Source organism: Nothobranchius furzeri, chromosome 12 (genome assembly GCF_043380555.1).
Source record: "Nothobranchius furzeri strain GRZ-AD chromosome 12, NfurGRZ-RIMD1, whole genome shotgun sequence".
In the NCBI taxonomy this organism is placed as follows: Eukaryota; Metazoa; Chordata; class Actinopteri; order Cyprinodontiformes; family Nothobranchiidae; genus Nothobranchius; species Nothobranchius furzeri.
The window spans coordinates 71802080-71825099 of record NC_091752.1 but is presented as its reverse complement, the minus strand read 5'-3'; the positions used below and the strand labels follow the sequence as shown (position 1 = coordinate 71825099).

General features: G+C 47.9%; 1 protein-coding gene across 25 annotated transcripts in view; it reads left to right on the top strand.

Moving 5' to 3' along the window:
- Nucleotides 1-19262, top strand: part of nfixb (nuclear factor I/Xb) — a 293764-nt gene extending 274502 nt beyond the window's left edge. For 16 of the 25 annotated variants that reach the window (XM_070543047.1, XM_070543044.1, XM_070543039.1 and 13 more), the window contains 5 exons: nt 1246-1374; nt 11489-11664; nt 12468-12615; nt 17479-17567; nt 19072-19262. In XM_070543047.1, the coding sequence (XP_070399148.1) occupies nt 1246-1374; nt 11489-11664; nt 12468-12615; nt 17479-17567; nt 19072-19086 (557 nt within the window). In that variant the 3' untranslated portion in view covers nt 19087-19262. The remainder of the gene's footprint in view (nt 1-1245; nt 1375-11488; nt 11665-12467; nt 12616-17478; nt 17568-19071) is intronic. The other 9 variants (XM_070543053.1, XM_070543054.1, XM_070543048.1 and 6 more) reach the window with 3 other exon arrangements.
- Nucleotides 19263-23020: the final 3758 nt, after the last annotated feature.

The following is a 23020-nucleotide window of genomic DNA, read 5'->3' as shown; positions in this document are numbered from 1 at the left end:
CAAGATGGCCGACACCTTTTACATCACTGATCACACTTCTGGTCGGATTGAGCTCCCGCGTGTCGCGGCGCCTCCCTCCTACAGACGGCCGCACATACCTGTCGTGCCCACACGGCTAAAGCAGCTGCAGCGGTGCATTCTGGGTAAACAGATCAAAGGCTTTCCCAGAGAGCCGTTAAACAGACTCTGCTGTTGGACTTCATACGCTTCGCCCATAAACTCTGTTTCCACATCTCTCTGCACCGTGTTGGGATTCCCCAGGTCTTTATGTGAGCGGGCTTGTTTTTACGGATGACCGTTGTGGCAGTTAGTGGTTTATGGGCTCTCGCCGCTCGCCAAGGCCGTTTATCGCTGGGTTCTCTCAGCCAGGGCCAAGCACACGGGAAACATCAGCCAGGACTTCCTGAAGCTCCACGCTGATGCCCGCGTCTGGGATTCCTTCACTCCTTTGTTGTTCTCTGGTTCACAGTTTTCCTCCCATCATGTGTTCATCAGTTCCAGACAGAGGGTCCAGGACACCACTGGTGCTGCTGCTCAGACCCAGAAGGTCCAAACTGTGTGTCAGGATTAGTGTAGATGAGAATAAATGTGATACGGCACACGAGGTTCTGGGCTCAGGCCGGCTTTAGCTCAGCAGAAACACACCTGGTCAACAGATGTCCTAAAGGCCAACGGTCTCCAGGAGCCATGTGGTCCTGCTGTAGGAAACGGCAGCTAGTCCCGTTTGTTGGACAGCGTGCGGTGTGTGGGAGCCGTGGCCTGGTCCTGGTGAGGTCCTGGTGAGGTCCTGGTGAGGATGTGTGATGCCAGACGTGAGTTCAGCTACTTCCTGTTGGTTTGAGCCTTTAGACATCCTTGTGTGGTGGAAACCCACTGAGGATTTTCCCAGCTCTCCTCTGACCTACGCTCAGTCCCCGCCCACTCTGACCTATGCCTCCCCCCTTTTTTCTGTCCACCCCCTTCACGCTGAACCCCCGCTGCTTCTAAACCCACAAGCCTTTAACCCACCCCACCCCGGTTGGATGGACACGTGCAGGCCGCTGACTAAAACCCATGTGTCAGTCAAATCAGTGAATCGATCAGTCAGTCCATTGATTTTTGTCGGTCATAATCATGATTCTTGTCTTCGGTCTGATGAGTGTTTCACTGATTTTTCACGTTTGATAGTCAGAGTAAGAAAAGCAGCCATGTTTGATTAAAACCTCGTCTCTGTTCTGCCATTTTTGTTGATCCCCTTTTCGCCAGGACTCTCGTCGCCTGGTTCTCATAAGAAGCTGGGGAAATTCGATTTCAGCGCCCTGTCCTCCCAGACGAGGTCCCCCCGCATGGCGTTCACCCACCACCCACTGCCCATGCTGGCGGGAGTGAGACCAGGTGAGACCACCTCAGCTCCCAACCCTGCTGTCCGTCCCCTCCAACCCCTTCCTCCTCCACTCCTCACCATCTCCACACTCTCTCAGGACCCCACTCCTCCCCTCCCCGGTGGCTTAGAGGCTGGAGCGTTGTCTTTGGAAAATGAGAGCAGTTGGGAACTGAAAGCTGGCAGGTTCCTCATCCTCCGCCTTCTCTCCTGACCCTGTAGGGTGAGGCTAGCGCTGGTGGTGGAGCTTCTGTGTGTGGTTGGTGTGGAGCCTATGGGTTTGGCTGGTGGTCGTTGGCAGAACATCTCTACGGTTCTTGTTCTTAGTGCAACACGGTGAATAATATGTGCACATGTGGACAAACGGTTGGTTCCCTTCGGTCAACGAAAGGAAATCCCACAACGGTCTCAGCAATAACTTGAATCTGACTAAAGTAATAATAAATACAAATTCCATGAAGGTGAACCAGTAAAAGTCAGACGTGGCTTTTTATTCATGCTTCAGCTGAATGATTTAAAAATAAACGGGTGGAACAGGCCAGGACTAAAAAGATGGCACCCCTCGAGAAGACTGGAAATGATGCAGCCAAAGGGGCGTGTTCCTTCAGGCGTGTCCACTAACGAGCATCACGGCGGGCCTGTATAGAGGTAGTCACTGTGGTGTTGGGTGGCGTGGTGTGTACCACACTCAGCATGGACCAGAGGACGTGACGGGAAGAGTGTAGACCAGCATGTTAAAGGTAACAGCTGTGGGGCCATCTCCGAGCAGCTAGATGTTCCTGTGGCTACAGCTGCTCGTGTCATTCAGACCTTTCAGATCCACGGGACTGTAGCCCACCTCCCTGGACGTGACCGCAGGAGGAACACTGATGACCAATCACAGACGGATAATCTGAATGGTCACAGAGGAGCCCAGAAAACTTCTAAAGAGATCCGAGGTGAGCTTCGAGCTCGAGGAACATCAGTGTCAGGTGGCGCCATCCGTCGTTGCTTGAGCCAAAGTGGACTACGTGGGAGACGACCAAGGAGGACACCATTGTTGAAAACCAGATGGGAAAATGCCAAACTCCATGCTAACAAGCCACAAAGCTTCTGGGAGAACGTCCTATGGACACCAGACAAAAATGGCACAGCAGCTCTACGTCCACAGACAGAAAACGAAACATATCGAGAGAGGAACACCGTCCTTACTGTGAAACATGGAGGAGGCACTGTTATGTTCTGGGTCACTTTACTGCATCAGGCACAGGGTGTCTTCTATCTGTGCAGGGTACGATGAAATCTCAAGACTTTCAAGGGATTCTAGAGAGGAAGGTGCTGGCCAGTGTCAGAGAGCTTGGTCTCAGGGGCAGGTCACGGGGTCATGGGTCATGAGACAGGACTAGACCCAAAGCACACGGCTAAAGACACCCACGAACGGCTCAGAGGAGAACATCAGACTGCTCTGAAGTGGCCCTGACCTCAGTCCTATCGAGCATCTTTGGAAGGAGCTGAAACAGGCCGTCTGGAAGACCTGAGACAACTGGAGCTGTTCGCTCATGAGGATTGGGCCAAAATACCTGCTGAGAGGTGCAGAAGTCTCACCGACAGCTACAGAAACCGTTTGATTGCCTCAAAAGGTTGTGCAACAAAATATGAAGTTAGGGTGCCGTCATTTAAGTCCTGGCCTGTTCCACCCGTTTAGTTTTAAATAGTTCAGCTGAAGCAAGACTGGAAGTCCACGCCTGACTTTTACTGGTTCAATTTCATAGAATTTGTATTTATTAATGATTATTATTATTATTAATTGTTATTATTATTTAAATAATCATTTATTGTTCGTGTGAAGCACCTTGTGATTTTTATCTAGAGTGGCTGTATAAAACATTCTGCTCCCTTTCTTCTCCTTTCTGGGGTGTGTGTGTGTGTGTGTGTGTGTGTGTGTGTGTGTGTGTGTGTGTGTGTGTGTGTGTGTGTGTGTGTGTGCGCGTGCGTGTGTGTTGTGTGATGTCAGCATTTTTTTTGCCTTACATGAATTTAGAGTTCACCAAATGTAGTCATTTTAAAGTGACAGACGGCTTTTCTTGCCTGACCAGTGTTGAAAAGCCGTCTTTTACATAGAAAGCTACGGTCACGCTTGTCTACTTACTCCTGATTAATATTAGCCTTCCACTGAACTTCCAGATAATCCTCTTCTAATTCCGTCTTCGGGATTTCTTTTTTTCAAGCTGAAAGTGTTTAAATCTCTCACCAGAAGATGCATCGACTCAGGAGCCTTTTTATAAAGGCTCGCCCCGTAGTCGGAAGGTCGTTGTGTCCTTGGGCAAGGCATTTAACCCACGTTGCCTTCTAGTGGTGGTCGGAGGGACCGGTGGCGCCAGTGCTCGGCAGCCTCGCCTCTGTCAGTGCGCCCCAGGGCAGCTGTGGCTACATCGTAGCTCATCACCACCAGTGTGTGAATGTGTGTGTGAATGGGTGAATGACTGATTGTGTTGTAAAGCGCCTTGGGGTGCTCCAGGACGCTAGAAGGTGCTATATCAAATACAGGCCATTTACCATTTATAAAACATGGTCAGACCGATAGAGGAGACATTAATAGTCATACTAACTATACTTTTTCATTTGTCTCTTGTGCATTTAGCGTGTTTCTATAAATTAACACTGCGATGAACTCGGTTTCTGCCAGAAACCGTCGACGTGTCTACTCAGGATGGTAGCTGTCCTCGTTTATGTTCAGCATGGCAGCTAGTTAGCATCCGCAGCTGTAGCTCAGGATGCTAGCTGTCCACATGGATGCTCAGCACGGCAGCTAGTTAGCATCCGCAGCTGTAGCTCAGGATGCTAGCTGTCCACATGAATGCTCAGCACAGCAGCTAGTTAGCATCCGCAGCAGTAGCTCAGGATGCTAGCTGTCCACGTTTATGTTCAGCACAGCAGCTAGTTAGCATCCGCAGCTGTAGCTCAGGATGCTAGCTGTCCACATGGATGCTCAGCACGGCAGCTAGTTAGCATCCGCAGCTGTAGCTCAGGATGCTAGCTGTCCACATGAATGCTCAGCACAGCAGCTAGTTAGCATCCGCAGCAGTAGCTCAGGATGCTAGCTGTCCACATGGATGTTCAGCAGGGCAGTTAGTTAGCGTCTGCAGCAGTAGCTCAGGATGCTAGTTGTCCACATGTATGTTCAGCACGGCAGCTAGTTAGCGTCCGCAGCAGTAGCTCAGGATGCTAGCTGTCCACATGGATGTTCAGCAGGGCAGCTAGTTAGCATCCGCAGCAGTAGCTCAGGATGCTAGCTGTCCACATGGATGTTCAGCAGGGCAGTTAGTTAGCGTCTGCAGCAGTAGCTCAGGATGCTAGTTGTCCACATGTATGTTCAGCACGGCAGCTAGTTAGCGTCCGCAGCAGTAGCTCAGGAGCTGTTGTTGCAGCTATGATGGTTCCAGCTCGCTACGATCCCGCTACGTTAGTCAGAAATGCGCATAGGGCTCAGGGTTCGAACGGCAACGAGACTGTCTCACCTGAAAGAGTACCGGGCTCTACTAGAAGCCCTCACCGTACACACCTATGGGGAGACTGATTATATATAGTTTCTACGTGTTTTACATGAATCATTTGGACTTTCAGCACGCCAGTGATTCTTTTGAGTAGAGCGCTGATTGTTGACGCGCTCCAGGCAGCTGCGTCCCGCGCACGGCCACAGTAACATTCTCAAAGTGTCGCCATCAAGAAATACAACTAACACACCATCGTTCCTGCTCTCTGTCTTTCTTTCTGGTACTTTCTGTCTTTTATTCGTGCCTGGCGAGCTCTGCTACAGCAGAACCCATCCCTCGTGGTCCGGTGGCTTCACCTCACTGGTGCAGCCGTGGGTAGATGCCTTCAACCGGTAGCTCATGAGGTGGAAACGTAGAAAGCCATGAAACCGTTTTTCTGGAGGGCTGAGAGGAGGTGCAGGAAGATCAGAGACAGAAAGGACAGGAAAACGAGCTCGGAAAGGAAAATGTAGGTAGCTCCATCCCACTGCACCTTCTACCTGTATTAAGCAATCACTTATAAGCATGTAATATTTATATATTTATTACAATTCAGATCACCTTCAAAGTTCAGTCCCACACCCAGGGCCGTATCAAGGCATTTTTGGGGCCAAGGCAGAATACACCCCCCACACCCGTACCCTGCCACCACAGATCCCGTTTCAGCCAATTCTCCCATTTTGATAAAAGCGACAACGGGGCTCAGGAACTTTCTGGCCTGGCACTGAAGTGGTTTAGGTCTCATCTTGCAGACTGAATGGTGTCGGTTAGTTTGGGCGGTTTCTCATCTCATTTAGCTAATCTACATTGGGGGGTTCTGCAGGGATTGATACTAGGACCACTGCTGTTTACTGTATATTGGTTCTTAAATCTTTGGAAGGTCTGGCTCCCCGTATGCTGCTTTCGGAAAACAGGTCACTGCTCTCACTCCCTGAGACTTGGATGAAGACCGGGAAGGACAGAGGCTTTTCGGTGGCTTCTCCGAAACTCTGGAATGAGCTGCTTTGCTGCTCTCACGTTGCTGCTGGCTGTTCATTACACCAGCCCGTGTGACAGCACACCTCCCGTTCGATCGTTGTCCCGGGGGGGCACAAAGAGGGGGCCCGTGGGCCGCTGAGGACCACTGCACAAACCACTCAATTTTGGTGGAATTCTGATGTGGGATGGAAGCCAACTTCAGTCACATGGACTCAGCGCTTCCCTGCCGCGGGAACGCGCAGCGCTCAGCCGCTCATTGACGCTACTACGAGTGAAGACGATGCTACTTTTAAACATATCATTGTTGTGGTGTGAAATATTAATTTAAGATTTAAATTAATATCAAAGTTTATTTATTAAATAGAAGATTCAGTAAGATTCTTTTCATTCGATAAACTGGAAATGCAACCCTTTTCTGTGTTTCGTTTCAATAATGAGGCAAGTTTAAAAATGAAGAAATTTATTTACTAACAATTTTAAACTGAAAGGTTTGAAGCGACATTCATAAAATGACAATTCATAAATGGCAATTTTGATGACAATCCTTCACAGCTTTGATACTAAACTTGTTTAAAAGCAAACCGGTGTTGGATGGAGCTAAAATTGAGAATGATGAGTTTTGAATGCGTGAATGAAGTTCTCAGAAGGTTTCTTTCAGTGGGAATGGAAGGTGTTCTGGATGAAATGATGTTTTGAGGATAACCGAGTTATTTTTAGAGAAATTAGCATCAAACGCATTCTATCGTGTTCTACCTCACCCAAATAGGCTGACCCTCTTGTGGATCCGGAGATCGGAGGACGGGTTCATCCAAGATGACACTCGGGGCTGGCAGAGAAGACGCTGAGTGTCCGATACTCTGGTCCGGAGTGGTAGCCGGGTACACGGCTGTACGAAGCGTTTGGCAGATGCACGTTCTCGTATTTAAATTAACTTCAGAAATCAATGGCTCTGGGAGAGTCTTGCGTTAGCTGGTTCACGGTTCGTTTGGTCTTTAGCCATTCTTGTCGGCGTGACAGAACAGCTGGCAGAGGGTCAAGGAGACGGCCGTTCTCCTTTCCTCGTGGTGTTGGTTGAAGAACTCGACGTGAAACCTGTGATGGTTAGTTTTTACCAAACTCTCTCAGAACCCCTCCCACTCTCTCTGGAAGAAAGCTTGGTCATGCGCCAAAAAACGTGCTGCAGTTATTGTTTATCTGAACTCTGTGTTGGCTGACAGTGAAGGTCTTCTTTGCTGAACACATCTTTAATCATTATAATAATTATCATTATAACACCCAAAGCATAATAATCCATGTCATGTAATTAAAATACCTTTATATCTGAACCAAGTGATCATGTATTAATGATTATTTAAACAGTAATAAAATCATAAGTTTATTAATTATTATCATCGTGGCTTGAAGTGTCCTTCTTCTGGGACGGAACAGCAGATGATGTTATGATCTTGGCTAGACATCGTGGCTCCTTGGGTTTAATCTGTGGATTCAAAGTACTGTCTGACCCGGCTTGACCCAGCTGGGCAAATGTGACCTTTGGCACAAATCAGAGAACCTTCATCTCACTACATCTGTAATATTAACACGTTTCTTATCCGTGTGCTTCCGGAAAAGCCATGCTTTGGGCAAATACGTGAAAGAAATGACGGTTTTTAACAAGTTTAATGTTTTAAAGTCAGGATTAGTGTCTCTGCTCCCTGGTTCCTAATAACGGGTTTTTAACCCAACAGCATGACAGTTTAAGCCCATCTAAAGGTTTATGAGAATGCTCTAGAGCAGGACTGGGTTATTTATATTAATTCTATGAAAACTGCCTGTGTGGAAAACCATGACTGACACTAAGATGGAGGTCTGATAACTCAAATAATAAATTAAACCAACAAATGTTTTTATTTATGTCCTTAAAAATATCTGAAAAGCAAACAGTAACTTTCAGTCTATCCATCCGTCTATCCATCCATCCATTCGTCCATCTATCCGTTCGTCCATTTGTCCGTCCATACATCCATCTATCTGTCTATACATCCGTTCATCCATCCGTCTATTCATCCATCCATCCATCCATTCGTTAATCTATCCGGCCATCCATCCATTCGTCCATCCGTTCGTCCATTTGTCTATCCATACATCCATGCATCCGTCTATCCGTCCATTCATCTGTCTATCTATCCATCTGTCCATCTGTCTATCCATCCGTCCATCCATCCATCTATCATCCGTCCGTCCGTCTATTCATCCATCTGTCCATCCATCCATCTGTCTATTCATCCGTCCAGCCATCCATCCGTTCATCTATCCATCTGTCTATCCATCCGTCCATCCATCCATCTATCATCCGTCCGTCCGTCTATTCATCCATCTGTCCATCCATCCATCCATCCATCCGTCTATTCATCCATCCATCCATCCATCCATCCATTCGTTAATCTATCCGGCCATCCATCCATTCGTCCATCCGTTCGTCCATTTGTCTATCCATACATCCATGCATCCGTCTATCCGTCCATTCATCTGTCTATCTATCCATCTGTCCATCTGTCTATCCATCCGTCCATCCATCCATCTATCATCCGTCCGTCCGTCTATTCATCCATCTGTCCATCCATCCATCTGTCTATTCATCCGTCCAGCCATCCATCCGTTCATCTATCCATCTGTCTATCCATCCGTCCATCCATCCATCTATCATCCGTCCGTCCGTCTATTCATCCATCTGTCCATCCATCCATCCATCCATCCGTCTATTCATCCGTCCAGCCATCCATCGGTTCATCTATCTATCTGTCTATACATCTGTTCATCTATCATCCATCCATCTATACATCCGTTCATCCATCCGTCTATTCATCCATCCATCCATCCATCCATCCATTCGTTAATCTATCCGGCCATCCATCCATTCGTCCATCCGTTCGTCCATTTGTCTATCCATACATCCATGCATCCGTCTATCCGTCCATTCATCTGTCTATCTATCCATCTGTCCATCTGTCTATCCATCCGTCCATCCATCCATCTATCATCCGTCCGTCCGTCTATTCATCCATCTGTCCATCCATCCATCTGTCTATTCATCCGTCCAGCCATCCATCCGTTCATCTATCCATCTGTCTATCCATCCGTCCATCCATCCATCTATCATCCGTCCGTCCGTCTATTCATCCATCTGTCCATCCATCCATCCATCCATCCGTCTATTCATCCGTCCAGCCATCCATCGGTTCATCTATCTATCTGTCTATACATCTGTTCATCTATCATCCATCCATCTATACATCTGTCCATCCATCCATCCGTTCATCTATCCATCTGTCTATCCATCCATCCATCCATTTGTCCACCCATCCATCCATCCATAAAAGGCAGTTAGGAGTTGGAGCTACGCGTCTCAGTGTCCCACACTTTTATTTATAATTCATGTAAAATCATTTAAATTCCCTCTGGCGTGAATCATATCCTTTTGTTCACAACAGTAATTATTTAATGCTCTGAAATAATCTGCCATGGTAAGCTCATTTCATGAGGTACATGCATCCACTACCAGAGGATTATGCCCACGTGGGTCATGCAGTGCGGAGGCAAACTTGGCGGGAGTCTCACAGAATATTTCTGAAGTATTTTGGCCACTGCAGGCCACCGTAGCTGGTACCAGATTTAGGGGGGTTGGTTTGTTCGGCCCGTTTCACACTACAAACAGTCATGTGTAAGGATCAATCAAACACGAGCAAACGTCCACAGAAAAGGTGTGACGCTGAGTTTAACGTTTAAAGCGGAACATGAACTCAGAGAGTTTTTTCATGTAGAGAACAACTTTCTGTCCGTTTTGTGAGAACACGATCGACTGGACACGTAGGATTAGGTGACTGCTTACAAACTAGCTGTAGCAACACCCGCTAACTGGAGAGATGTACTGGAACCTCAGGGTTACAGGTTCACACCCTGCTCAGTCTTTGTGTCTTTGGGCAAGGCGCAATTCAACAGGTGTTCCGACAAGAGCATGCCAGCCGAGGTTTGCATGACCTGTTATGGGAAGCTGCGTAAGAATAACAAGGTTTTTATGTAAATTTGTACTGCTAACATGTTTCTTATCCTTTTGCTTCCTGACAAAATGACGGTTTATTTGAAAAATATATGAATAAAATCTTTTACTGATTTACTACTTAGAATGCAAGATGGTGCAGGCTTGTTAGTGTGGGTGTTCCCACAAGCCCTGCAGTGAGACGGAGTCTCATGGACAGTTGTACGTGTAGATTAAGGGACTCTAAGAACAGTATAATCCAGTCCCTGACAAACCGTACACGGAGTTCTGTCATGTTTTATTCTAACGTGTGGAATTATTGGCGTCTTAAACTTTATGTGAGCCTAAAATAGCTTGCACGTTTTATTTTAACCTATTTGCTTATTTATGTTTTTATTATCTGTTTTGGGCCTTCTTGTGTCTGTAATACAGTGATTGATTGACTGATTGATTGACTGATTGATTGACTGATTGATTGATTGATTGACTGATTGATTGACTGATTGATTGATTGATTGACTGATTGATTGATTGATTGATTGATTGATTGATTGATTGATTGATTGATTGATTGATTGATTGTAATTTCGAGTCCCTTTCCTGTTTTTTTAAACCAACAGCAAAATTCAAGCAGGCAGAAGAAAATAATATAAAAACACTCACTAAACATTAGTCTCTAACGTGTTTAGATCAAATGTGTCTAAAACGTAAATATCTCATCGTATTTCTAGTAAAAAACAAAAGGTTTTCAGGAGAAACACGGATTAGAAAAGTGTTCACGTTATGAATGTGTTAAAAATAGCCTCATCGATCATTACTCTGATAATCCAGACTGATGTTTCCTGTTTTGGGACGGGCTGATTTCAGATGCACCATCCACGTACGACCACTAGGGAGCGCCAAGTCACCATTCTCGTGTCACACCGCCAGACGGTTACTGCAAACTTGTTCCAAAAAGGTTTTAATAAACACCAATAGATGCTAATTCAGCATAAAACCCAAACAAAGCTCGTTTCATGAAGATGAAAGCATCAAGTCGGTCTCACCTTTGCCGGTTTAAGGTTGTCATAATCAGTGTTATAGAATAAATGCAGGAGAGTTCAAAAGTCTCCGACGCCACATCCCATCATTTTCTGGTTCTTCATGACAGCAAAACGCCACCAGGTGAACTCAGCTGCTCTAAAACAGCACAGGACGGTGACCTGTGGAGAATATCCGGTTCTGTCCTGACCTGAGCGGAGACTCGGCCCTGCCGGTCTTCTGCGCGTGTCTTCACGGGCGCTGGGGGGGATGGGCCCCGTTAGCGTGGGTCTATGGTAAAAATCGCTGCGCCCAAAAATAACAGGAAACACGTCACAGGACGACTCGGTAGTGTTACAAGTGTAAATGGCATGTTTGAACTAGACAGATTACACGCAGCACTTCTAGTCTGTTTTTATTTATACTTTGTGATTCCTCTGTTGTTCAGAGTTTAACCTGAAGAGGGCGCCACACTGGCGGCCTTTGGTTTCATTTAAGCCTTTTAAATAAGAAGCACTAAAGTGCAAGTAGCGACTGCACGTGTCTCCAGCACCATTAGAAACCGTGGCATCGGGATCTAAAGGGAACCTTTTGTGTCTGCAGGGAGTCCCCGGGCTTCGGCCTCAGCTCTGCCCTTCCCGTCTCCTTCCATCATCCAGCAGTCTAGCCCCTACTTCACCCACCCAACCATCCGCTACCACCACCATCCTGGGCAGGATCCCCTGAAGGAATTTGTGCAGTTTGTCTGTGCTGACGGCTCGGGGCAGGCCACCGGACAGGTAAGGCTAGCCTGCAGCGAGGACAGCTGAAGTAGACGTGTCTGTTGGCTCATGCATAAGCATTACTGGTGACTGAACTCAGCCAGTTTAGTATACATGTCTATACGCTTGTATACCACTGTAATCAGACGGTGCATGTCAAAGTTAAGGTCTGCCCACCCACATTACACACACACACACACACACACTTAGTGAGGTGATCTGGAAATCTTTGTGCTGTCTTGTCAATGTCACTTTACCGTTTCCCGTTTCAGATCCCGACATTCCCCCAACCCTTCCTCTTTTTGTTTCTACCTTTATTTTGCTCCGCCCTAACCCCTCTGAAGTTACGACCATCAGCACTAGCGTGAACCCGTCACAGCACGCTTCCGTCTTGTGTCGTGTCATCGTGTCTGTTTCCCATCTCTTGCTGTTCCGGTTTTCGTTGGCGTTTGGTCGTTTGGGGTTTGTTGGTGTTGTGGTTGTGTAGACGAGTATTCTCCCATGGTTTTTATTTCTTGCCATCGGCTGGATGAGTCCAGTCAAATTATCCCCTTCCACGCCACCTCCACCCAGCACCTGAGTGGAAGCTCCTGCTCCAGGTCCATCTTTGTGGTGCTGTTGATCCATAACCGATGCTGTCCACATACCTCATTCCTTTGGTTGTTGCCCCCCCCCCCCCCTCCCGCCATCACTCCCCCTCACTTTCGTTCGTCATGAATATTTTTATTTTGGACCCGGCCCTTTGAGCCGCGCCCCGTTTCCATTCCGTGTCTGCGCGTTGTCGCATGCCGCCCTCCTGACCCTATTTGTGTTGTCCGCAGCCAAACGGGAGCGGCCAGAGCAAAATGCCAGGCTCCTTCTTACTGCCTCCACCTCCCCCAGTGGCCCGCCCAGTGCCCCTCCCCATGCCCGACTCTAAACCCAACAGCACGCCCCCTGACGGCGGACTCTCCTCGCCCGCATCTCCGTGTAAGTGACCCCGCAGCGACCGTTTTCAGAACAAAACAAAAAGATCAGTAATCCCTCTCCAGTAAGGAGACCCTCATAGTTCCTCCTCCAACTCCGTGCCATTTCCCTACATTCCACTTCTCACTTCCCTCATCTTTCCTGAAGCCAGCACATTAAGTAAAGTGGAGCCTGTTCTAGTAGCTCAAGGCCCTCAGGAGGTTGATAGACTGTCCTTCTGGACCCCATGGCCGCCTCATGGTTGTGTACTAGGCCCCGTAAGTTTTCCAGACGCCCACGCCACTCTGCGTGTTGTGCTACGAAGGACGCATTTCAGCTCCAGTTCCTTTTCCAAACACATCCCTCTTTCCGCTGGTGGATTTATCAGCAAACCTTGTGAGATTTCAAGTATTAATTAACTGATTTGAGAGCGGCGCAAATTTAGGGCAGTTACTCTATACGGACTCCGAAGCAGAAACTGGGGCATTGGTGGAATAATTAGCCTTTTAATGTTCATCTCTGTATTTGTGGGTTGTGGTTTTTTCTGTGGTGGTTGTCAAACACAAGGAAGAGGAAGTGAAGTCAGAGGTACGTTTGTCTCATGACCTTTAACAAGAGGGGCACTGGATGGAGCACGTCTTTATTTTCTGTTCATTTTTAGCTCTTCTTTCAAAGAAAGTCTGCTTGTTTTATCCCCCAGTCGGCGTCTCAGTCTTTGATGTGTTTGTATGTTTGGGTGGTAAAGTGGTGATGTATACTGTACCTTCCTTCCTGTGTTTCTCCTTCCTGTCCTCCCCCCCCCCTCCACACACAGACCACACAAGTCTGTACGCCGCCTCCCTCAGCCTTTTCCTGGGAGTCTCTGGAGTCCGGGGGGGGGGGCCTCAAACTGCCCTAAATTTGTCAGAAACGTTGACGCCGCTGGGTTTTACGTGTCCCTGACTGACGCCCGGTGTCAGATTCTGATGTGCTCCGTCTCTGCTAGAAAAGTTTATCAAACGGCTTTAATCACCGAGGGAGGGCTGAGTCTGTTCACCATTTGGGCCAAACGTTACCACGGCTGTATGAAAGAACCGATAATGCTCTAGCCGACACCCACGTGGACTCTTACTTGAGGTGTGTGAGTGTTTCTGCAGACGTTGGCGTTCAAAGATCTTAAATATTGGTAAAATAACATTTTCTGCTGACATTTTTTAATAAAGTTTTTGTGAGATTTGAATTGGAGCCGCTAAGAAAATCACCGTCGGTCTTTTTTTCAGGTAAATGGAAAAACTTTCACCTGCAGCAGCTTATCGTTCTTTTCCCAAGGAGGAACAGTTGGGAGTTTGGGAAAACTGGGACACATTTAGCCACAAGAAATACGACTCACCGGTGCTGGACAGATCCTAAATGTAATGGAATACTTTTGGAAATAAAAGCCTTCTAATGATGCCGGTGGGCGTCGGGGAGCTGGAGCATGCAGCTGATGACTTACAGATGTTAGCTTTAGCCTGACGGACCGGCGTGGGGGGACTGGTGCTTGGGGGCCTACGCCTGCCGATGACGTCACACCAGGACTAGGACTCACGGGTGTTACGTTACTGTGTTCACTAAAGTTAAGTTTAGGTTGACAATAAAGATTTTGGTTTGTCAGGATAAATTCCCCCTCACCCTTCCCATGGCCGGTGGATTTAAATGTCGTTATCCAAGTAAAACCTGGAATGTTCCAACTTTAGCGTAGGGTTAGGGTCCGCTGCCTTTGATAGAAACATCATCACTGAGATTTGGTCCCATAAACTATCCCAGACACAACACCGTAACTTTGATGCAGTCATGTGGGAGAAAAGACGCTCCTGTTGCCAACGGAAACGTGACATAAAAGCATTAGAGACCCTGAGCTGCTGTGAGTTTGATGAAACAAGGCAAAATGGAATATCTGGTATAAAACACGGGAACGGGGTATACGGGAGTGTTCAGCGCCAGGGCTGCTCCTTATGGGAGTGTAGAAGAACTGCTGTGAGTCTGGCGTCGAGTTGATGTCGTGTCACAGTTTCACAGAACAAAGACAACAGTTATAGGAATAAAGGAAAGTCTCGGACACGACGAAGCGTCTTTAATAACAGCTGCTAAGCTCGTGTGTGGCCGAGCAACGCACAGGAGAAAAAGATGCACGGTGTATTTTGTCTGAGTGGTTTGCCGTAGCGTAGCGTCCTCAGCAGGCGCCGATCCGGTACCGACGCCAGAAACAGCACACGGGTCTGATGCACCAAGAAAAGGAGCAGATTATTACGTCTCTATAAACGGCTTCATCGTCTAAAACCAGTAAGTCGCTGGGCCGAGGACACTGGAATCTGGCACATTTTCAGTTGAATCCCACAGTTTGGACATGGAAACGTGTTCCGTGCAGGGGTTCCCAAACTTTTCTGACTCGTGGACCACTGAGCCGTCTTCTCGTACCACGAGTGCCCCCTTAGGCAAACGTGGGCGGTTCCCTAAAAGTAGAACGAATAAAATCATTTCATTAAATCTCCTTAAAGCTGAGCTACACCTCACTTCCTGTCTGGCTCTGGTGAGTTCGTTAACTTTAACACGTAGCTCCGCATCAGCACCGCAGCTGGTGTAGATGCTCCGCATCAGCACCGCAGCTGGTGTAGATGCTCCGCATCAGCACCGCAGCTGGTGTAGATGCTCTGCATGGACTCAATGGTTTCTGATCCATGGGAAACTGGACCGCATCCATTCTGTACTCGATGTGAACGAGGCTTCAGTCGCAGCTGCAGCCCTGCTCTGGTTTACCTTCATGGTGGTTCTTAACCCTGGTCCTCAGCGCCCCGCCCAACACGTTTTTGCAACACGTTCTCACTCCCAGCGCGTCAAAAACAAACGCTTGGTCAGCCACCCTCCACGTCAGACCCCTGACGTTAAAAGTGCCCTTTTTCATTACTTATGTGCGAAAAGGGTTTTTCCCTTATTTGACTGCAGATCCCAATGCAGCGTTACACTGACGCGATGGGATGTTCGCAGCCGTGGCACCAAACAAGCTCATTGTACCTCACCCTAACCTTATCCTCTTATGTAACCTTCCCCTCACCCCTATCCTAACCCTAACCATGTTGCTAGCTATTACGTTAGCGATGTGTCGGTCGCTCTAAAAGCCGGCTCTATGAAGTGATCGGCGGGAGCCGCCTCGTCATTGGTCGAGTTTGGACCGAGCCAACGCGAGGGGGAGGTTTCAACTACCACGGTGGAGGTTAAAAGCAGAGGGTATGTGTGACCTCCCCCTCGCCAGATGGTATGTTCTAACGTTCCCCTTGGGCGGCAAATACGAAAATTCACAGTCAGACTCTGACTGTCAGAGTCAGAATGCAGGGGAAACAGACGCTTGATCAGAGTGAGAGTAACGTTTTAGGTAGCAAGAGGGTGAAGGTTAGGATGAGGGAGAGGGGAAGGTTATAAATAGTGAAACGTTAAGGTTTAGGTGCGGTTAAACGAGCTGGTTCGGTGCCGCATCAGCGGATATCTAATCACGTCAGTGTAGCGCTGCGTTGGGATCTGCAGTTACAAAAGGGGAAAACCCTTTTCACACATAAGTAACGAAAAAGGACACTTTTGGCGTCTGGGGTCTGACGTGGAGGGTGGCTGACCAAGCGTTTGTTTCCGACGCTTAGGGTGTGAGAATGTGTTGGTTTTAGGTGTTTCCCTGCTGAAGCTTCACTAGTGAGTAACTGCAGGTGAAACGTTTTCATCAACAATATTAAATGAGGTTGGAGGTTTACTCTTTTCCTGCCCCTCTGGTTGAGCGACGCTCCGATCCGTGGGTCTGGGGTTTTTAGAGGTCAGACTCGCGGTGCGCACCGGCCGCAGTCAGAGAGAGAGACGGGAGAGAGAGAGACGGGAGAGAGAGAGACGGGAGAGAGAGAGACGGGAGAGAGAGAGACGGGAGAGAGACAGACAGGGAGCTACTAAACTCACGGTTTTAACGGCTGTGGATGGATGTGTGTTCAAACTGCATCACTGGAGATGTCCGAATGTTTGGAAGCGTGTTTTCATCGTGTGATTAAAAACAAACATCATTTAAGGAAGGAGTGTTATTAACGAGCTATTAACGCAGATACCACTTTACCTTCGCCAGATTGGTTTACCGAGAGTGTTTCTCAGTTCTACATCGGCTTCTGAAACCCAGATCAGGTCCGTACGACCGACGTTACCCCCTCTTCTGTACTCCCTGATCCTAATCCCGCAGCAGCCCCTCCGAAGCCGTCGCAGTTTGGCAGCATTCGTGCGCAGTCGCCGTTGGATAATTGGTAATATGATATCAACCATATATTATTGTGCATTACTTTATTTCAGTGTTTATTAAGAATAACACATCCCAGCTGGTGCATCGCCGGGGCTAGTGCTGTCATCATCTGGGTAAAGTAATACACTCACACCCCTGGTTGGGAACCACTGACGGTGCATTATTAAGCATTAATAAACTATTAAATAAGGTAATAACAACTGCTTAACCCTTAATGTAATGCATTACTGAGCAGACCCCCCCCCCCCCCCCAACACACACACACACACACACACTTGGCCCTGTGTCCTATCCTTGAGGACACTTAAGGGTAACACTATCAGGAACATTAATAAGGGGACCTTTGTTTATTAAGGCTTAATAAAGCACTAAGTAACGTTAATAAAAGGACCCTGAGTGTAAGGTCCTACCAGCATACGTTTAATTATATTTCCACTTGTTTTTGATTCGTCCTGATTTAATTTAACTGCATTCAGGATTTCACATCAGCCGGTGGACCGGGTCCGGTTGCCATGGTGATGGCGTGACCTATAGGGAGTGAGGTAGTTTTCTTCCTGCAGACATTTCCGTCCCTGATGTCCAGCCTTGTGTGTGTTCTGTTTCCGTAGCATACTCCACGCCAGGCGCCACAGCTGCCAACAGGTTTGTCGGCATCGGATCACGGGACAACTTTCTGAACATCCCGCAGCAGACGCAGGTGAGCCAGCTGGTGTCTGGGACCAGGAAACTACTGGTGAACCTGGAGGTTCGCCAAAGTTTGCTTCTGTTTTTTCACTCCCTGAATCCCAGAAACCTGCTGTTGGGTCTCCTTCCACACCATCCCATAATCCGTGAGCACATCTGTATTTTACTGTACGTGTGCGGTTGGCCAGATGTGCTCGGTAGGAGTCTACCCTCCAGGCAGGAGGCCTTCTTGGCTCCTCCCTGCTACCTTTAGCTGCTCCACCCGATCTCCTGCATTTCTACTTCACTTTCTCAAACTCTGCTTTCTCGGTTCTCCTCCTCGCTGCTCCGTCTTCCATTAGCGCCAGCGCCTTTCCCATTCCAGCCCGCCACACCCACCCGGAGCCAGCTCCGCTCCTCCACACATGGAAACCATCTGTCTATCCCTCCCTCCTTTCTCTGCTCGTCCTTCTCTCACTTTGTCAGGATTTCCATCTCTACCAGCCGTTTCTATCCTGTGTTGCACACTTTGACCTGTAAAAACCCAAAAGATGCACATGTTGCTCCAATTTAGACAAGAAAGGATGAAAACAAAAATCAGCCATGCGTCAAAAGTGTGTACGTGGTGACCGGAGGTCAGCCTGGAGGAGGCGGACAGCAGCAGCTGGTCAGCTCTGCCCTCTAGTGGAGAGGCGTGTGTACTACAGTCAGGAGGAAGGAGACGCAAGATACCAGGAGTCCAGAAAAAGAGGAGAAACGCACAAACCAGAGCCACAGAGGCAGGTTCAGCCCGTATAGAAGTCACGTCCTGCCCGTCTCGTTACCCCTGGCAACCAGACATGATGTCATCGCTAGCTGATCTTGAATTTGAGATGGGGTTGCCCGAGAGTGGTCAGTGTCTGCTGCCAAGGAGTGTGTGTGTGGGTGTGCGCGCGTGTGTGTGTGTGTGTGCGTGTGTGTGCATGTGTTTGAATGTGTGTGTGTGTGTGTGTGTGTGTGTGCATGTGTTTGAATGTGTGTGTGTGTGTGTGTGTGTGTGTGTGTGTGTGTGTGTGTGTGTGTGCGTGTGTGTGCATGTGTTTGAATGTGTGTGTGTGTGTGTGTGTGTGTGTGCATGTGTTTGAATGTGTGTGTGTGTGTGTGTGTGTGTGTGTGTGTGTGTGTGTGTGTGTGTGTGTGTGTGTGTGTGTGTGTGTGCATGTGTTTGAATGTGTGTGTGTGTGTGTGCATGTGTTTGAATGTGTGTGTGTGTGTGTGTGTGTGTGTGCATGTGTTTGAATGTGTGTGTGTGTGTGTGTGTGTGTGTGTGTGTGTGTGTGTGTGTGTGTGTGTGCATGTGTGTGCATGTGTTTGAATGTGTGTGTGTGTGTGTGTGTGCATGTGTGTGCATGTGTTTGAATGTGTGTGTGTGTGTGTGTGTGTGTGTGTGTGTGTGTGTGAATGAGCCATTCTTACTTCTGCTCTAGGTTGGGGTCTTTTTGTCTCATCTGAGTGTGTCGGACACCGAGATGATCTCCTTCTGTTCTTCTCTCTTCCAGTCTTGGTTCCTCTGACGAGATCTGTGTGCAACCCAGCAGAGTTCTTCTTTGTAATCCCAGATGAGAGAAAAAGACCCGAGAGACAACCCACGGGATGATCATCGTCCTCCAAACCCTAACCGCCTCCTCACCTGAAACACATCATATCCACAGCCGCTCTCTCTGGACATGTTCACGCGGGAGGGGGACCCGACAGGACTGAGACACACTTGGACGGGTGGACGAGGAGGTAAGGGGACAGCAGGCCTCCTTGCACCCCGACCAGCATGCGGCGCACCAAGAGGACGTAAACCCCGCCTCCTGCTCAGATAAATCACCTGTCCAGCAAACGTGGATTTGAACATCTGATCGAGCGATTAGTGAAAAGGATCATCCCACCCCACCAAGGACCAGGAGACCACGCCAAACATTTGTTGATTTAAGGTTGCACTACAAGCTGAGTCGGTTAACACTAATCCCAACGATGTGCACTAAAACACACTTTCACGCCGGCCAATCACGGCTCTCACTTCTGCCTCGCCTCTCCGTAGAAAGTCCTCCCAGTCGCTCCCGGCTGCAGCACGCATGGACACACACACACACACACACACACAGCTTACTGGTCTATACGGTCGTTTATTTAAGCTTTAGTTACGACGTTCGAGGTTCCGCGTGTTCCACCACCTTCGGCAGCAGCAGCTGTGGGTTCCTGTTCTGGTTGTTCCTTACAGCGGCTGGTGCACGACAACAAGAGCTTCTTTAGAGGACTGATGTCACTCACACGTTGGGCTAAACCCGCCGCTAAAGGTCGAGCAACCTTTTAAATCCGGTGATTAAAACATAAACATCTCGTCGGTGTTCACCAGGCGTCGCCGTCACCCCTCAGCTAATGTTTCTGCTGCCTTTGCTTTCCACGTGCGTCTGAAAATGGCCGCATTGTTGAAGAAAGCACCGAAATGTCTGGGTTCTAGGTCAAAGGTCGGCTCGGCTTGGGCAGCCTGGCGACACCTCGTCTGGATCAGAACTTTTATTTCTGTTCGACTTACGGCTGAGAACTAAATAAAATAGATGTCGCTGGTGAGCGTGGCGGGTTTACCCGTCTCGCGCTTGTTGGACGTTTACCGACGTGTCCGCACCGGCGTGGATTTTAAACGTCTTCTATCCACATCAGTGGCATGCGTCCTGACTCTGTCCTCCAACACGGAGATGCAGACGCTTCATCCATGATCCAAACCACCGCCTGTTAGTCGTTCCCATCAGGATCCCACGGTTGCTACGGAAACACGAAGATGGTGCCAAAGTAGAGATTATCACGGATTCAGTAGTTGGGTCGTGTTCAAACTCATTGTCAGAAATGGACTGAGTCGCTCCTGGTGACCAAGGCTGATATCTAAACCTGTAACATCCAGGCAGCCGACACTGGGAACGGCCAGTGATGGCCACATCCCATAATATTTAATCATTGTGTGACTGAGAAGTGCAACAACTAGCTGGTCTCAGCGGTCCTGTCCTTTGGATAGAGTGGTTTAAACCGACCAAACCAAGTGTTGTTATGTTGACGTCACTGCCACCTGCTGGCAGGACATGAAAACTACATCTTCGTTTTAGCCTCTGGCCTGGACCAGGAGGAATTTGTGATGTGTTCCCAGATTGGACCCAGACATGATGAAATGTCGCTTTTAGGCCAGATTTAGCCCACTTTTAATCGCAATGTCATTTTTATTTTAGACGTATTTAACTCCCAAAACACTTGTTGCTAAGAGACAACACAACTGATGACAATCCTGAGCCAATGCCGGTTTTAGAACTTCCCTTAACCCGGGATTTCTCCGACTGTTCCAAACATTAGTGACAACGTTCTCAAAAACTCCTGAAATGTTGGTGAGAATTCCCGAGCTCTCCTGAAATCCCTGAGACCAACAACCCTCCTGGTCCTGGTGGACTTCTGCAACTCCTCAGCTTCTGAGAGCCAGAAAAGGCTGCAAATTAAAAAAAAACAAGATCAATTACAAATTCTCATGAAAGCAAGATGAATATTTGTATTTATGTGTAGTTCTGCTAAAAACGCCCACTGTGTGGTTCCTGCAGAACATGAGCAGCTGGTTTCCAGCGGCAACAGCCCCGTGAGAACGACCTTGTACGTTCGTTCTAACCGCCTGATTGGCTCTTTTCCTGTAACCAGCCGCCAGCCGCAGGTTCAACTCGACACGTTGAGTGGTATTCGTTTTCTAGTCCGTCAAATGAAGCTTTTCTTGTGTCCACTTGTGAATTTTCCATAAACGTTTTTTCTGAGCCAGGAAGCCCAGTGGCAGGCTTGACAATCACCGAAGGTTTGTTTTTGGGAGACAGAGCTGTGTGATGAGCCGCGCAGAGGAAAGCGATGCACCGAGACGCGCCGGTGGCTGCCGGTGGTGAGACATCACAAAACATGGAGAAAGTTTCCTAAAGAAGAGAGGCGGGTCGGAGGAGAGAGCTGCTCTCCTCTCGTTTCCTGTAAGCTCGGCTCGTTGTTTACACTCCCAGATAGGATCCTGCTCCAAGAGCAGAGACGCCACACTGAGGAGCAAAAAGAAAATGTAACATATCATCTGATTTAGAGAGGCCTCCAAGGCCCACCATAGAAGAAGAAAACACACACACACACACACACAGGCACCAGCACTCCCCCTTGCTGTTGTGAATGGAAGAGCCCTGACGAATCTAACAACTGCACTAAAACAATCACGCCAGCCGACCTTAAGAGTTCTGTTTGTAGTACGTAGACGGACATCTCCGGGATAGAGAACACACCTCCGGAGAACAGATCGCACCTTCAGTCAGACTCGACAGCTTATTAGATACAAAACACACACACACACACACACACACACACACACACACACACACACACACACATGCTGAATTCAAAGGGAAGTAAAACATAATTGACAATCTTAGGGAGGCCTTTATGCTTTCAGTCGTGTTCTGTAGAGTTGGTACAAACGTCCCGTTTCAGTCACCTGTTCCAACCTCTCATCCGACCTAAAAGTTAAAAAATAACTGGACTGCCAGGCGGCGTTCCTCGCTGCAGGAGACACAGCGACGACGCGACCCTAACCCTAACCCGATTAGCTTCACAGAGACGACTCGACCCATGACACAAGGCTACTGATGGCTATGGTGATTTATTGTCTAATCTATGGAAGTGCCTCTATATTCCCATTATGCAATTTGTCAGACATGAATTCAGGTTCTTTTTTTCACATATAAGCTATAGTGAACGGTGAAAATCTATGTCCGGAAGCGGAAAAGGTGACAGCTCACTAGATAATCACAAGCATCTTTATACAAAATACACATATATATATTTATAGATATATTCTTTGTCTTCATTTGCAAGATAAGCTCTGTGGCAGTCTAGTTATTTTTTCGAAGCACGGCAAAGATCACGCAGTCGTATGAAAGTCACCGATCTGAGCTGAAGTACCGGAGAGTCCGCCCGCACGAAGGAAGTGAGATCCATCGCAAACCGCAGCAGAGATGTAGACGACGAGGAATAATACAGTAGATTTAACAGATGAGGGTTTTTCTCGTTTTGATGGGAAGACGTGTTCTTGAACCTAAATGACGTATGTTGATTGAGCCATGTGCAATGCCTTGGTAGAGGAATTAGAGATTGTTAGAGGGTGTCATGCAAAGAGAGGGAAACCCTCTCGAGATTTTCTTTGTCTTTGTAGTCCACGTGCTCCGGGACTCTAAATACGAGAGCAGCAGCGAGAAACAGAAAGAAAAGTTTTTTTGTTTCTTCGTTTTTGATTTTGATTTTTTAGAAAAAACTTGATTTGTTTCCTAAAACCAGAGCGGGAGGGATATTGGGGCAACTTTTGCAACTCATAAAAATTATATCAACATGAAAACTGGTGCTTTCATAAGAAAAAATGATAAAGTACATTCAGTCTCTATTACACATAAATAATAACAAACAAAAGTA